At 37.9% G+C, this 17,024-nt stretch overlaps 1 protein-coding gene across 21 annotated transcripts in view; it reads left to right on the forward strand.

Moving 5' to 3' along the window:
• LOC106039565 (uncharacterized) overlaps nucleotides 1-17,024 on the forward strand; it is a 506,901-nt gene that overhangs the window by 247,788 nt on the left and 242,089 nt on the right. For 13 of the 21 annotated variants that reach the window (XM_067004428.1, XM_067004427.1, XM_067004429.1 and 10 more), the window contains 2 exons: nucleotides 10,455-10,582; nucleotides 15,278-15,420. In XM_067004428.1, coding sequence (XP_066860529.1) covers nucleotides 10,455-10,582; nucleotides 15,278-15,420 — 271 coding nt within the window. Of the gene's footprint in view, nucleotides 1-10,454; nucleotides 10,583-13,683; nucleotides 14,612-15,277; nucleotides 15,421-17,024 lie in introns of those variants that run through there. The other 8 variants (XR_010834540.1, XR_010834541.1, XR_010834544.1 and 5 more) reach the window with 2 other exon arrangements.

The following is a 17,024-nucleotide window of genomic DNA, read 5'->3' on the forward strand; positions in this document are numbered from 1 at the left end:
GATTGTTATTCACTGGTAGCTGAAGAAATGAAATAATTTATTCTAGCTGAGCATGAGTCTAATTTTCTTTAAAAGACAGAAAAAGATTGAAATAAGTCCCAAGAATGTTTTACAACCCTATCAGAATAAAAGATCAAAGAACCTTAATTCCAACATTGTGCTTGCATAAATCAGCGTGAAATATTAGTCTTTCAATGTATTTTTGTATCCTTTAAAAATAACATGAAATATTACCAAGAAGTAAAGTAAAATATGCATCCAACCATATTGTTACAGAAATAATTACAGTGATGGCTGCACTTTGACAGCCATCACTACAGTATGGTTCTCCAGTCTCAAGCCAAAACTTTCTCTTATAAGTCTTACTAAATAACTGTTGCTGGTCTGCCAGCTTATTTTGTACAAGTAAAGCTCTTTGAAATTTCCCGCTTATTAAAGATGCTGCATTAGTTACTGTTTAGCAGTGCATACTTATCTTTCTAACCACAGTCTTAGGAGGGCTTGATTTTGCTTACCTGGTGATAATTATTCAAAGGAGCACTTGCAGTCATGAAGTAACCACATGGAGTGTCTTAGGAACCCTAAAACTGGGAACAAGGGTTCTGTTATGTTTTGGTTTGACTTTGTGCATGTAAAGGTGACCATTTTCCAAAACTTGAATTCAAAAATCAGTTGAACTAGTTTCCCGCTAATTGTATTTTGTGTGATGCAGTTTTGGAGTGTACCTTTACATTTAGTTAAGGGCGCAGAAAGGAGCAGTGCTCTTGTGAAATCTAAGGTAGAATAAATCAGGGTTCAGTTCAGAGTTTTGTCTGTCTTGATCTCATGCAGTTGCATTTTATAACTTTAGTTCCCATTGGTAAAGAGCTGATCATTATTCTTCAGTTTTTCCCATTAATGTGTTTAGAAGTGACATCTCCCATGAAAACCCCTCCTGTCATTTATTCATATTTTAGGAAAATATGGGATACAAAATTACTATCAAAGAGGAAGTTAGGTCTGATATGCACACAGAGATACCGGTTCATTTAAAGTATCTTTTTGTGTATACCAGTCAAATTTATATAAATTTCAGAAATACATGGATTTCTAGAATGTAAAGCTACATGAAAAAATTATAAGTAGTACGCATTTGTCACAAAGCAATTAAATATCTTGGTTTGTTTATTCCAAAATTAACTTGGCACATTAATTTAACATGAAAAGAGTGATTTAATGAAGTCTTCAGAGAATTAGTATCTGCCCTTTGAATAAGTTATCTAAAATGCTATTTTGTTATGCAAAGCTATGCAAAATAAATTACATTCAAGCAGTGGTTCAGAAAGTAGCTTATCGTAACCCGATGTTCATAAAGAAACGACATAAAAGATCTGGGGATCACTACTTTGCTTTCAAGATCGGAAAAATTAAGCAGAAATAGTCTTTCATTTGAAAACAGCTAATTTGACATGGAGATAATTATCTTGGTACTTTGAAATGTGATTAACTCTAATTATAGACAGAAAAAAACCTACAGGGAACAATGAAAACAAAATCTAAATGTGGAAGTGTGAGTGTGGACTGTCACGTGTAATTCACGTGACATAGCAGGTCTGATTTTCTCCTCTGTATGCGACCACGTCCACAAACTAGAAATTTCTATTTGCATCCATATTTATCTCTCAGTATGAGAGCCACATAAGAATTGCTTGGGATAAATGACTCACTTCTCTAATGTGTGTATGCATGAGCATGCACAGACACACGCACGTACACATGAGCTGAAACTGGCACCCCACTTAATGTAAATCTGGGATATTCCAGTTCTGTCTGTGGGTTATCACACCGTACTTCTAGCAAGGTCAGTGTGTTGGTTCCACTAACGGGGTGCAGAAAGGCTACCCAAGCACGTGTGTCCTACACTAGGAAATACTGTTACTCATTGCACCTTTTTTCTTTTACCAAATAAAGAAAAACATTATTCTCCCAATTTCATTTGGTAATATATTTGAAATATGAGGAATGATAGTATTAGATAGCTATCAGTATTCTAAATGGATGGAAGTCTTATTCAGTGTCTGGCTTTCTTTTAACCAAGCTTAATAAACTGCTCCCTTCAGTACTGTTTTCTGACAGAAACAATTTCTGTATTGTGTTGTTTTGGTTTTGCTTTATTTTTTAAGCATTACCCAATATTTGTCATAAATCATAGATTTAAACCAGGGATCATTCACCTCGGGTGCATTGACAGATGCAAAAGTACATGCAAAAAAGGGAAATCAACGTGGATTATTTGGTACTTTTCATACCAAAGACCGTTTCCCAGGAGCTGTTCAGGGAGAGGAGGTCTAGAAGCCTGGCTGTCATCACCCACTTGTGCATAGCTCACGAAGATACACGTGGCTTTTCATTTAAGCAAATACTCTCATGCTCGTTTTATGGAAAATAGTAAATAGGATTATGGTTTTAAGGTTACATATGTTGTACAAAGTTCTATACATTTTTCCCAAGGGATCTGACAGTTCCAACTGTCCCCGGACAATAAATGGATTATTAGTCTTCTGTGGGTTTTTTGGATCCGTCTCAGTCTGGCTTTTGAACAGGCAATGGTGCGCATTCTGTTACATTTTAGCCCATTATCTCAAAATTGCATGCTGAGATAGGTTTTGTTCAATAACTGAATTCTTTAACTTTATCAGGTTTTTTTTTTGAAATGAAGTTAAGTCTTTTTTGAGTCAGTTTCATTTATATACAGAGTTTGTTGGCTGCTGTGTTTGCACGTACTAATGTAGAATACAGCTTCTAGGCTCTGCCAGCTTGGCCAGAGGTGTTTTAGTTCTGTGTTCCAATGTGATCTGCTGGAGCCAGGAAGCCTAAACCATTGTGCTGGGAACCAAACTATAACTCGAAGTTTTCATTCAAGGCTCCCAGCTTTGTGATGATGGATGCCTAATATTTTCAGCATAAACCAAGTTCTCAGGGCAACTTAGCTTTCTAGTACCAGGTTTCCAGACATCCAACACTTCCAGCTTTATGTTCAGAAACACCAGCTGATCCTCCATATTTTTAGGAATTTGTTAAAGCTGGTAAGTTCATGTGTAATTTCCAATTTAGATGAATAAGTGCTTGTTTCAGAGGAAAAATCCAGCAACAGACCAAAGCTCCTGAAACATGGTTGTGCCAGCTCTCCCCTTCTTGCTCTGTCTTTGCGATACAGCTCTGAGGAGGTAGCACTGAAAAAGCGTTTGGAAAGAAATGCGTCGTGATAGGAGTGGAGGAGGATGAAAGCAGAAGGAGAGAAAGAAAACTCTGTAAGCACTTTGAGATGGGATCAAGAATTTTCTCACAGGGAAAAAAAAATCAGCAGAGGAATGAATAGGCAGGATGATGCCACAGGCTCAGGAAGAGGACTTTAACGGGGGTGTGCTGCTATGCTGAATGAGGGAGGGTATCAAGTGCTCAGGGACCAAATTAGACTCATTGCCAGAGTCAGCATAGTTACATAAAGGCAGATGAAAAATAGGGTGTTAAATTCCTGAGTTGCCATCTGTAAGCTGGGGGCATTAAATCCAAATCTTTGGCCATTCCCATTAACTGCTGAGGAAATCATCAGTAATTCCACAGCAGTTTTGTAATGGATAGGGGGAAAAAAATGAAGGCTGGGAGTAGTGTTTATTCTGTCGTAAAACTCTTTCTGTTATTTAGTGTAGGGGAGCTTCTGATGGATCTAGATAAATGACAGAATTTCCCAGACCTTCTCTACAGTATTAGGATGCTTAACAATGTGTTAAGTATGTAAAGTATTAAAACCAAAACAAACTAATATTTTTCTCTTATGTTGAACTGATATTATTGTATCTGGAGATGTGTGCAAGGAAAACAAATGTCATTTTAAAACTAGTTTATTTCTCCTCTACCCAGTACAACTATGGTAAATGTGGATGACTTATGTAGAGGCTGTTACCTGACTTTACATTCCTCATTAATTTTGTGTGGTTGTACTAAACTGAGAGATCTCTATCAAAACTGCTAATTTATCTGAGTCAGCTTGCCATTTCTATGTTCTCATTAAAGCACTGGAGCAATCTCATTTGCGTTTTTTTTTTTTTTTTTTTAAGTAATACAAGCAACTTCCTTTCTAATTTATTTTTAATTTTAATCAGAAAAGGAAAAAAAACTAGTACTGTAGAAGTTGATATTACAATAGCTGGGAATGGAATGCACACTGTAAAATGTTCAAAGCAAAAGATTTGTACTTAAATGCTGGGAAAGATCTGAGTATTGGGATAGAAGAGCGGCTATCCAAATGACACCGGCGGCTTTTCTGGTACTGAAGCAGTAAGAAGAAGCTTGAGCAGCTCAGAAGCCAGCCAGGTACCCTCCTGCCCTTGGGCTGTGCAGAATTGCCTTGAGTACGTGTGACTGATGCGCTCCTACAGCAGTAGCCTTTCACCTTTTTATTATGTCGTAGTCAGCGTCACTTGTACCTTCTGACATAGCCCACAGTGACAACTTTTTGAAGTTTCTCATGAGAACCCTGCTGAGGTTTAGCAGAGGTTGTGAATCGCCCTTCACCCCGGCACTGGGGAGCTGCATATTGAAAACTCTCTAGGGCAAGGGAGGTGTCTTTATATTTTAATTGCTGTTTAAAGTTTCTTTAAGCTGATACACAGTAATCATGCTCACTGGCTTTTCTGTTTTATATTTAGTATGGCATGGAAAAATTTATTGCTCCAATTATCCACTTTTCAGGGCAGCAGGGGTCTTTCCCTGTCTCCCTCGCTAGCTTCCATTGCACACAACCTTACTGTGTTTTGAGGCCCGGCCCACTGGCCCCCTGCAGAGCCCCATGGCTTCTCCCCGTGCCCCCGAGGCTGTGCACATGCTGCATGGGGCTGCTCCGGGGCAGCAAGGCACCACATGCCCTTCTCATCCTCGCATCCCTCTTGCCAACTAACTTTCAAAATTATCTGCATAGCTCCTCTTGTTTTCATCTTCTTGTCTTCCATAATGTTACTGTTTTCTTCATTCTGAAAAATGTTCTTTCTGAGAGCAAATCTGGGCGAGGATTTGCAGACAGAGAGAGGATGATCCAGAGCAGGGCGTGCTGGCAGAGCTCGAGGACTGAGAACAATGCACCATGCTGTTATGGTGCATGTAAACCATGATGTACCTGCAAAAAAGCAACAAGCCCTCATTGAACTTGTGCACTTCATACCCTGCCTGTGAAGTTGGGAGGAGGGTGCTGTGTTTCTAACCTACTTTGTTATTCTCCTCAGTAGTTCTAATATTTGCAGAAATGTTCAATTAGAGATAAATCTTTTCTAATTCCTTTGGATTTCATTGTAATAGTGTTAATCATGATGAATTCTTTCACTATTTAAGAAAATCAATTGTCAATTAGCTTTTATGGGGAATTATACACTGTGGTTAGTCATCATTTGAGCATTATGGCTTTATTTGACAACTATGTTATTAAAACATACAGTAATTTGCTTTTATTATAATCTATCTAAAAGCCAACACAAGCTTCAAAAATAATACGAGCTTCGGAATTATAATTAGAGTATTTTTTATTAGGAATTGTTTTATAATGCAGCATTACTGTTCAAAATTAATTATTTTGTGTGAAGAAAATTTAATTAATGTATTATTTACAGGAACCAGATAGTTTACCTGCTTTTTTTGTAATTGCTTGAAGAATAATGACTATTCACAAGATTTAAATAAGTAGATAGTAATTCTGAAGTAAATAAGCTTGATTGAATAATGAAAGGTTTAAAAAATACTTTATTTTCAAAACACTGGACCAGGCCCTACAACTTTGTATAACCAGGTGAAGACTCATTCCCAGGCAATCTGGAGGTTGGTGCTGTCTTGCAGGGTTGGTCCAAAATTTATTCAATCACTTTCATAAGCAAATGATGTAATACATGGACCTACCTCAGCTAATTCTGTAACGAAGTGGTGCATCAGTTCGTAATGCTAGCACCAAATGTTATTAAGCAGATGTATGCATTATTTTCTCGTTATTTTGATTAAAGGCTATATTTTGTCTATAGTTGTCACAGCCTCTGTTTAAAAATGAATACTTTGAAGACGTTAAAGTAAATCATGATTGATACAAGCTGATCTCATTGCTGCAGTTAAAATTTGGAAAACAAACAAAAAAAAAAAACAGAAAAAAAAAAAACAGGGAAATTTGTGATATTTCTGTTACTATCACCAGTGGTACTTGGGGCAGAAAGGATCAGAATGCTATTCAGAAAGTGGATGATGAAGAGTAAAAATGAAGAATTGATGATATCCCAGATAGCATCCTATGCTGAGATATTCTTCCCAGCTGTTGGGTATATCAAAGATCATCCTTCTCTTGCCCAGAGATATTTATTGACCATAGCTTTCATTACAGAGCAGCCAAGTACCAATAATCTCAAATATATGCAAGTTTTAAAAGTCTATATTCAAGTTTTAAACCTTTTTGCTTATGAGGAATGTTCTTACTGGCCTTTCCCTGTCTCATCTGGGAGATGAAATGTGAGCTATATATTTGCTCTGGAATTGGCTTGGCTCTGAGGGAGCCATTACGGTTGCTATTCAAACCTCAGGATCCAGCGTATCTTAGAATTATTGTGTTCTTCTATTCAGTGGAGTATTCTAGTGTAGGTGGTGCAATGTGAAATCAGACTGTATAAACCTTGGCTCTATAAACATTTTTACACTGAAATCTTCTCTACAGTAATAATAATAAAAATAACGTTGCCAGTTAACTGTTACCCACTATACATAGGCTACTCTATTCAAAGAGCCCTAAATAACTCTTAGAAATCTGTTGCTTCATCAGAGATATAAAATGAAGGGCAGATTACGGCAACTGAGAAAGATAATTACCACTGCCACCGAGCCCCTGGCTGAATAACCTCTCTGAGGAGCATAAGAAGTAGTGCACGAGGTCACAGCAGGCCCACCCTTTCTACAGCATCAAGCGGTAGCAAATACTTTGGGAAAGATCAAAGAAACAGCAAGACTAGTGTTGTCCTTCCTCCGAGTTTACAGTCCCAGTTCCCAGCAGTCATCTGCAGTAGGCTTCTCCCGAACCGGGGACTGAGCCTCAGGCATTGTGTTCAAAGCCACATATGGACCTTCCTCTGCAGATTTTCTGTTCCATTTTTAGGCCACCTGTATTTTAATGCCTTCCATACATTCTGGTGCAATGTCATCTTGTGTAATAATTATTTTCTTTCTTTCTTTCTTTCATTTTGCATTTGTTGTTTGATGATTTCTCTGCATGCTTTTCATTCCTTCTTTGCCCTTTTATTTGTTGTTAATTTGGGAGATGATCTAAATGATGCAAAGCTTTGTCTGGTAGCTGAGCTGTCTGTGCTATGGCAAGCCTCATCCTGAAACCAGAAAATTCGTCTCTGCCTATTTAAATATGTCTTTCAAAGAGCAGTGTATTGAGCAGTGTTGCTTGGGTTCCTGGGTGATCGCAGAGCTGTAAAATGTTTCCTGAGCATCTTGCCCACCCGTCTGTGCCCTTTCTGTGTGGGGACACTCATCCGATTACTATTTACAAACTGGAAATGAGATGGGGTTAAATACTACACCAGCAGAAGATGTAGCCTACATCTAACATGTTCCTTAAGATTTCTGTTGATTACTGTTCTTGCTTTACCGTTCTCCTCTGATTCGTACTGCATGATACATCAGTTTCAGAGAATTTAAATTCAGGTCGATCATTGACCTAATGTATTGTCCCAATGGGAGAGGGGTAGGAGTCTGTGAAGAATCTGCAGAGAACATGAACCACTATAATTTGTAAATTGAACTGGCTGGGGGTGGATTACATCTTTTTAATCAGTTTTTCAACTTACCATGCTGTTCTACAATTAATTGTGTTTCAAGCATTGCTGGTCCTTATCAGACAGTGTCTTTATGCTGGGGTTAAAATGGTCATGGGGGAAAGGATGTCAGCTTCTCTCCAGTACCTAGAGTCATGTCTAAATAGTGGTTATGTCATACCTAAATTGCATTTCACAGCTGGAAGAAATGTAACTTTAAACCAACACATCTGAAAAGTATTATGCATAAGTGTAACCATTAGACAGAATGAGTTGGTTATATCAAAGATGATTACATAAATAAATCAGAAATAAATTATGCTGCATATAAATAGGGGTTTCAATGGTCACACTGAAAGACATTACCAGGGAGTGAGAAACTGGAAACGAGCAAGTCACAACCTCATCTTGGCCTAAATAAAATATGAACCAAGAATAATGAAAGCACTGCAACTTAGATTCTCACAGAGTTGGAAGACTTTTATCAAAAACTGCAATTAGTTGTCAAAAACATCCCTAAGCCATGACTTTCTTGTATCGCTTAAAGACTTCAAAGCAGTTTGTCATTCAGGAATGCACACTACAGTGCAACTGGGATGCAGCTTAGAAGATAATAGTAATGGCAGTCTTTGAGATCCTCAGATGAAAGTATTTTCATAAATATGAGTTAATTGAGCTGCTAAAGATAATTGTAGTTAAGGACTTCAGTATTATTTCATTGTAATTTATTGCAGAATAGAAATATCAACGGATAAATGTAGATGTTTCTAAAAGCTGCGCAGGAAATAGTTTTGCAGCCAAGTCTAAAGGCTGTAACAGACAAACGTGCACTGTTCGGATCCTTTTTCTTTCATGAAGATCAAACTGATACTGATTAATTATAGAGGGAAATAGACAATACAGTTTTGCATTGTTCAAGCACCTGAAAAACAGCTAGAAAACCGTACTTCTAAAGCTCACTTAGGTAAAGACAGCAAAAAAGCAGTGTACAAGAAGCTGGCAAAAATGCTAATAGAGTATATCTCACCTGGGAGAAACATACTGATGATAGACTACTGATAAATGAAAGACAGCTGAAAACCACAGTATGGGGCAGTTTCTACTCCCTCTGAGCTTTGTGGAAAGTAAATGGAAGGGAAAATGACTTAAATACCACGAGCATGATGGGAAGAAGTGCATTCACAGATTCAAGAGATTTTTTCTTTGCAGGTTGCTAAATCTTCACCACCAAAGGAACAGAGGCTGTGATTCTGGCTATACTGTACGCAGTGGGACTTTGGCATTCAGGAAATTGTGGTTCATTAGTGTTTCATGGCACATTTATTTTGCCACTTAAGGTTGAAGTCCCACAGAGCCATTCAGTTTAGTACATAAAATGAGATGGATTTAGGCCACCATTGTACCTGTGTGCTATATGCTTCGATTGCAACGATCTGTTTCATGATGACCTAGATTTCTTTGAAGACATCTGTGCTTTCCTTGTAAAAAAACCAAACAAACAAACAAAAAAAACCAATGGATTATTTAAAACAATATTTATTTATAGACTGGTGGGCTTTGGGCATAAAGTCTGCCTCAACTTGTATAGAAGAACATTTAAAATATTTTAACTTACAGAAGAGGACATACTGAACGGACAAACAACATGCTGTCTTTCCGTAGGATCTTTGGCTGAACTAATCCTGTTTGTGTGCAAACAGCTAAAATCTGGTTGAAAGAGTTACTTACACTTTCAGTATCACACTCTTCATACTTTTTGTAGGATAGCTTCATACTTTTTACTTTTTCTCATGTCCTACTTCTACTGCCCTTGCTACAACTTAAAACCTTTATTTTGTCTGTCCATGGTAAATGTGAATAATGCTTGATTGTTTTCACTTGTATCAGCCGAGGCTGTTACCATTTATCTTCTCAATGTTGATTAGGTTGAACAATCTGATTTCCTCCAATCCCTCTCTCTCACTAACCTTTTCTAGGCCTCTACTTACTCTTGTCCTCCTCTTCTGGAGTCTCTCCAATAACCAACATTGTTTCCTTGAAATGTCTGGTTCCATTTGGACCTTCATGAATGCTAATACAGAACATGTAAGTCCTATTTTTGCATCCGAGCTAGACATTTGCCTTTTTTTTTTCGACAGCTGTATGATGATATTGATTCATTCTCAGTTTGTGAGCAACTGTAATTGAAATTGTCTTGCATTTTAGTCATGTCTTTTAAGATGTTGGTGTCCTTTGCTTGTTCAATTTCATCTTCAAATCTAAGAAGTATGTTGCTATTCTACTACCCAACTTGCTACTGAAAGCGCTGAATATTGATATGACCCAAACCTGTAACTCCCACTTGCTTCTTTCATCCTTCAAAAGCTATTTGTGCCTGGCGGTGATCACTAACTACTCTTTAAGGACTATTTTTCAGTCAGTTCCCATGCTTTCATTTGAACTTTGTTTCCTTGACTTGCTCCTGAAAGATCACAGCACCAAAATCCTTACTAAAGCTAAGTCCACTTTGTTTGCTTCCCCTGATCAAAACCCCAAGTTCGACCATGACTCCAGGACGTTACTGCTAATCCTCCAGACTTCTTTTAATCTACCCATCAATCCTGATTTTTTTTTTTTTTGTTATGGGGCTTACAGGTGCAGCGGAAGTGAAGGGCCCAGAGTTTGTAAGTGTGCTCACAGTGCAGCACCCACGGAGTGGCACTGCTCTCTGTGTGAGCAGCTGAGGGATGTGTTATCTGCTGCAGAGCAGGTGACCTGCTGGCGTAAGTGGAAGTATGCTTGTAAGGGAAATCAGATGAACTGAAAACGTAGAGGATGAAAAAACTGGAAGATAAATAGCACTAGCAATGGCAACCTTTAGCGACCTCGGTGGAGCAGCTTAGAGATGACAAGAAATTCAGGCTGAAAACGGTTGGTGATTTATAGACTGTGTGTCAGAATGGCCCACATCGATGGGTGTGAATTACAAGTAAGGACAGATTATCTGTCAAAATAGGAAACTGTCTTCAAAAACAAATGTTTCTGAAAAATGATTGGCAATAGGTCAGAAGTTCTTTGTCACATTCAATTAAATTAAATGATCAAGAACAACTCTTCCAGTAGGTTAAGAGAAGTGAGCAGGACTAGCTGAGTGACACTGTAATTATGGCCTAAAATTATCGGATGCATGTCCAGCCTTTCAAAAGCTGGTATAGAAAATACGCTAATAACGATGAAATCATTACATTTTAAGAGTCTGACACTTACTCATTTGCAGGTACATATATATGTGTATGCAGTTATTTTTCTTTTCTCAGAGTTTGTCTACCAGATATACAATATAGGTATGCCTTAAGAGCCAAGAGCAATGTTTTATTTAGGTGGAAGCAATGCAGAAGTTTTGAGGCAGTTATTCATCTTCTTAACCAGTGTCAAGTATAGTGGCTAGGAGAGCGATATCTTTAATTTGTACTGCAATCGTAAGCAGAAGTATTAAAAAAATGGAAATAACCATAAATAGTCGTTTATGCTATGGAAATATTAAAGGCCAATAAAAAAAAAAAAGAAATTAAAGCATCTTACAAACTGTATAAAGAAAATAATATTGCCGTACATATGCTGTCTTCTTATCAGGCAGTCAAAATTGATGCTGTTGTGGGGAAAAAGTAATTGCTAGGTCAAAAGTTGCAGTGCCAGTATAGATATCAAGTACTTCAGTGGGAAATCTATGAGCCAAACCTTGTTACAGCTATTTAATTCTAACTTGCACAAGATCCCAGTGTACATCTCACCTTTGGGATATATATAATTCCGGACAAACTGCTAGAAAAGCTACTGCAACTCCTGGTATTTTAGTACTTAATTCAAAATTACCGTTCAGTAGGAACTGAAAAGAGAGGGAAAAACCCAGCTGTAGACTGTTACAACTGAGAGGCTCTTCTGTAGGCAGGGGTGACATGTTCTACAGGTGACATTTCAGACTGACATCTGAAATGCTCTATCACGCTTGTTGCGATTCAAAAGGAAAGCTCTGTTTTATTTCAAATAATAATGTCACCTAAAGGGTGCTGTCATCAGTGGCCCACTCTACATGAATTATACAAAATAGCTATGGTTACAAAATAAACTGCCTGTATTATCCTCCTCCTCCTGCCCTGAAAAACAGACTAACAAAAAGCCCCAATGCCTCTAACCTAAGAGATAAATCTGATCTTATTTAGCTGCATCTTGCTATTCCTTTAACCTGTTAAAGCGTAGGCATGAGAGGAGAATTTTTGTATATACAAAGCCTCCCCCCTTGCATTAACAGACATTTATTCAATAATTTTCTATCATGTTTTTGAGTACTCTGTTTTAACGATTAAATACCCTTAAACATAAAATGCCCTGAATCTGCTACAAAATTCTGCATTTCTCAATAGCTCTTTGGTCTGATGGCCATGCAAACCAATAGATCTCTTCAGGAAGCTGGCACTTCTTATTTGTGGTACAAATTAGAGGCTGACATGCATTGTAATTACCTGCAAGTTATATGACTGCTCACAGGGGAGAATTTGGAGTTCTGTTACCATATGTCATGGTGGGAGTAAACCAGGTCCACCCAACACTACTGTTAAACTCTTAGTTAAAAGTTTGATAACTACTGCTAATATTCCCCTGTTTCCAAGGCCTGTTATCCTATTATAGCAAGAAATGTGATTGCATTGATGTGATTTGTTCCTGATAAATCCATGCAGACTATTACTTAGCACCTTATAGTATTCCATCTGCTTACAAATACAATTATAGCTTTATTCTGTATTTTAATATGCACAGATTCTGAATTAAGACTTTAATAAATTGAAGCATAATTAATTTTGAAAATATGGTATTAATGCAATTGTTCACCTAAGGGACTGTGCACATTATGTGTCATAGCTGTGGTCCGCTTACAATTTCTACTCAAATTTTCTAACTAGAACAAGTCTTTTTGTAGTCTTCAGTGCCCCCTTCTCCTCCTTCCGATACAAACACTATGAACAAATTAATGGATTCTTAAGTACTTTGGATGTCAGCGGAGTTGGTGGGAACTGAAGGCATGAGGTGCTACAGTCTCGGCCAGCCCTGACCACCACCAGACTGTGGGGGCATCAAACTGAGCTCCCAGATTAATAGATACTTTTGATCTGAGCCTGTGTAAACTGCCTCTTTTTAAAAGGTGATGAGAAAATTTGGGTTTTCATGGTGATTGCACAAGGTGTACTGGTCAGCAGAACTGCTGGGCATGAAACACTGAAGTCCTTCAAAGACAGGGTCCCCTGCATTATTAACATGAAGGGTGTTTTTCATTCAGCCATCTCTTCAAATCTTTACTGAAACTGACAAAAAGAAACTACTAGAAAGCAGAAAATCTGGCATAGTGAATACAGATCACAGTCAGTTTCCCAACACTATAAATAACTTAAAAGTCCTAAAATGTAAATTGTCTTAATAATGAGCAATAAAAAGCAACTAACAGGTAGACATCTGTATGTAGAGAAGAAAATCTTATCCATGGAGGACACCAATATTCAGTAGCTTTAAATTCTCTCCGTCTATAAGTTATTTACTTTTTACTTTTTCAAGATTAGAGGAGGGTCATTATTGTTCTGTCATGTCTTCTGCTGGTGAGAAACGTAGTGCTCGGACACCAAGCTCTGCTTTAACTCATCTGGGGAGCTGACCTTTTGTGTTCCTGAGGTGTACCTGACCATTCTTATGAACCCTGTTCATAGAGCTTCTTCATGTAATTGTTTTGGTCATCAGTGGCAAGTGTCCCTGAAAATTGCGCTGCTGTGCAGCACAGCCTTTCAGCATGCTGCTGAAAATTGGTTAGCAAGAGCATGTGATAATGACTGTACGAGGGCTGTGTGTGAAACTGCTTTCAGTTCTGACAACTAGACCTAACAAGTCAGAAAGGTTAAAAAAAAAACACATATCATGAAAGAACCATGAAAACAAGTCTTGAAAAAATTACTTAAAATTCTGAAATTTTGTTTATAGTCTTTGCACTAATTATTCCCATGGCAGCAGTGCCCATTAAAAATGTTACCCTTCTTTTAAAGACAAAAAAGGAAGACAAAGCTATTGAAATATCAAATATTAAAAATTAAATTTTGATTTTAGTATTTTTATTCTCCTTATCCGAAGAGCTTTTTTTCTTATTAAATAAACGTGAACTCTGTTCAGCAACTTTGTAAAGACTGACTTGTTCTAAAGGAGAAAAAGAAGTGAGCTGCGAAGGAACAGAGATGTGGCTGCTGCTTTGTGGCTGCAGGGGCACAGAAGAAAGGCAGGCAGTGCAGCTCCTCTCTCTGGCCTAGGACTGTGCTTTACAGCACTGCTGCTGAAAAATGTCAGGCTCTGAACGGTGATCAGCCTGGCAAACCTGTACCAGCATCTGGCTGTCCTTGCCTTTTAGCTTCTGCCAGGCTGTGAAGTCAACAGGAGTGAATGATGCTGGCTGGCTGGCTAAAGAGCTGACCGTAGGGCTGACCGTACGAGGTGCAGGGAGAAGTGTGGCTTCATACTGGTCGAAAACTGTACAGAGCACAGTGGTTTCTTACACAAAAATGAGGAAACTCCAGTTGTGCAGAGAGAAGTAGGACTTAGTACTTTGTGGGGTCAAGGGGAAGGTGCCCTATTTGTTCTGTGAAATACCCGAGTTTGGTTTTTGTCCTCCTCTCTGGCAGTTTAACTGAAAACAGTCTTGTGTTAGGACTAGAACCCTGGCAGGACCGTTAAAGTGAAGTGGAGAGAGTCAAAGTGGAAATATGTAAAAGTAGTGAAGCCCAGTAAGCCCTTGCTTCTTATAAATACGAGTCTTTCTCCAGAAATCCATACAATATAGCAGTATTTTTCAGAGTACTTGAACATTCATACTTCCAGCCACATTGCGGTACAGTAGCCATGAAAAGGGCAAAACAACTCATGTATGGTGGTAATGACTGTAATTAGTAATGGTAGTGAGAGCTCCTTCCAAGGGCATCTCAGCCCTCAAGGTGATTTGGAACCCACTCCTGGCCATCAGCACATCGCTGCATGGAGGGTTATCACTGTTGGAGTCATACTTCTCTGATTGGGACTTTGGGCCTTCTGGGGCTTCTTGTCCCAGAAAGACCAATGCGGTAGGTGGGCACAACTCCCACAAATCACAGAATCAGAGGCTGGAAGGGACCTCTAGAGGTGATCTACACCCTTCTTGCTCAAGGACAGCTGCCCAGGAGTCTGTCCTGTTCAATTTGACCATCTCCATGGATACTCCACAGCCTCTTCAGGCAACCTATTCTAGCTTTTGGCAACTGTCACAATTAAAAAAAAAAAGTGTAATGACGTGTTCAAGTGAATTTTTTTAATTTTTTTTTTAAATTTGTACCCATAATTGTATCACAAAAATATGAGATTCCAGAGATTTTTAAAAACTATTTCTCAAATTCTAATAAATCCCAATTCTTTTCCAGCGCACACTTGGCTTGTTACGAATGACCTTTTTGCAACTATAAGGAGAACAAAGCCTTTAACTGAAGAGAGGATGGAGGCTATCACATCTGCATTGTCTACGAAGCAATACTTCAACTTCTGTCATCAGTCTGGTGAAGCAGAGGTACTGCTGGCATCTCATGTGTAGAGTAAAAGCTGTTTTGCTCACAAACGTGCCATATCATGGCGCTACGTTAGTTGTAGACTGGTAAGATTGCCACCGAGTTAGTATGATGTAATTTAAATAGCAGCTTATCCTGTGCAAGTAATTTTATGGATGGACTTTTAAGCCCAACCACGACATACTAGATTTCATTGTGTTCACTTGTGAATTCAGAAACTGCCCTGGTCACTCCCTGATTTACAGGGGACAAATTTACTGTTAGCACAGTTACTTAGTGTCTATATAAACCACAATGAGGCCTAAATAATTTAACTGTGGGCTTAAAAGAAGATATTTTTAGGATAGTAGTAACCACTTGAGAGTTGAAGAGCAATGCTTTAATTTATATTAAATTTATATTTTTAACTATTTCAGAAGTTAGTTAGCTTTTCTTGAAATACAAAATTTGAGTAAAGATCCACCGTATAACACAGGGCACATACATGAAGACCAATTATTTACATACAAGCTTGGGAACGTCTCTTGCATTACTTGTGTAGCATGATTTATTATACAAGAAAGTCTTGAGAATGCTTTTGTAGACATAGTGATAAGGTGTAAAGCTTAAAGTTATGAAAGTGGAGAATGCATACCTAAAAATTTCTGTAGTAGTCATCTGTGATCATTTTCCTACCTGAATTGTGTGAGAACAGGTGAGCTATAGTCATCAATACTCTGTTTAATACTATTTAAAGTTTCAGCTTTAATCCAGCTGTCAACACAGCTTTACATGAGGCATATGCGAAATATACATGAGATGTTATGTGATGCAAAATATTCCAGACCACTTAATGCAGCACAAGACATTAAATGATCACAGAACAGCAGTAAACAACACAAAGCATACAGGAGGTAGCAGATTTTTTTTTTTCTTCTGGAAACAGCAAACCTTGTTTCTCCCTATATATTGCCTAGGCACTTAATTACTAGCATTGTTCTGTACTGGCAAGACCAATGCTAGTTAAATTTACTGGTTTCAGGCTGTATTTGTTTCTCCATAGCCTAGGGGTCAGCATTAAGGGAAGAGAGACTTCAAAGTTTTAGCCTTTATTGACCTTAGCCTATAAGCAATATGAAATACTTATTTTCACGCAAATCATGTGGGTCTTAAAATCTGGTTATGTATAAACCTTTTGCTACGTTTAATCTTAAAGATTAGTCCAGACTGATTGGTTCTTACAATTTAGTGTTCACTGTTGAATTTCCCTTTTTATTTCTCCATTTTCTAGTGGACGTGTCACAAATTTTCCAGTGTTCTAAGTATATGATCTAATGTTTAGGTGTGTATAACATTGAGCCTCATCTGGAAATTTAAAAAAAAAAATATTGAAATTCTACTATGACACATTTATTTTTTGTCTACATCATCATAAAATTAACACTGCTACCCTAATAGCTAAACAACTATACACTGCCTCTGAACAATGTAAAATAACTTTTCCACGTATTTATGTATTTTCCCCTTCACTTCCTTCAAAAACAAACAAAAAATACATTGGGAGTAAAAGGATTGCATTTAATATGATTCTATACTGAAACTGACTCCACTGTTAGAAGTTCATTAT

Source organism: Anser cygnoides, chromosome 12 (genome assembly GCF_040182565.1).
Source record: "Anser cygnoides isolate HZ-2024a breed goose chromosome 12, Taihu_goose_T2T_genome, whole genome shotgun sequence".
In the NCBI taxonomy this organism is placed as follows: Eukaryota; Metazoa; Chordata; class Aves; order Anseriformes; family Anatidae; genus Anser; species Anser cygnoides.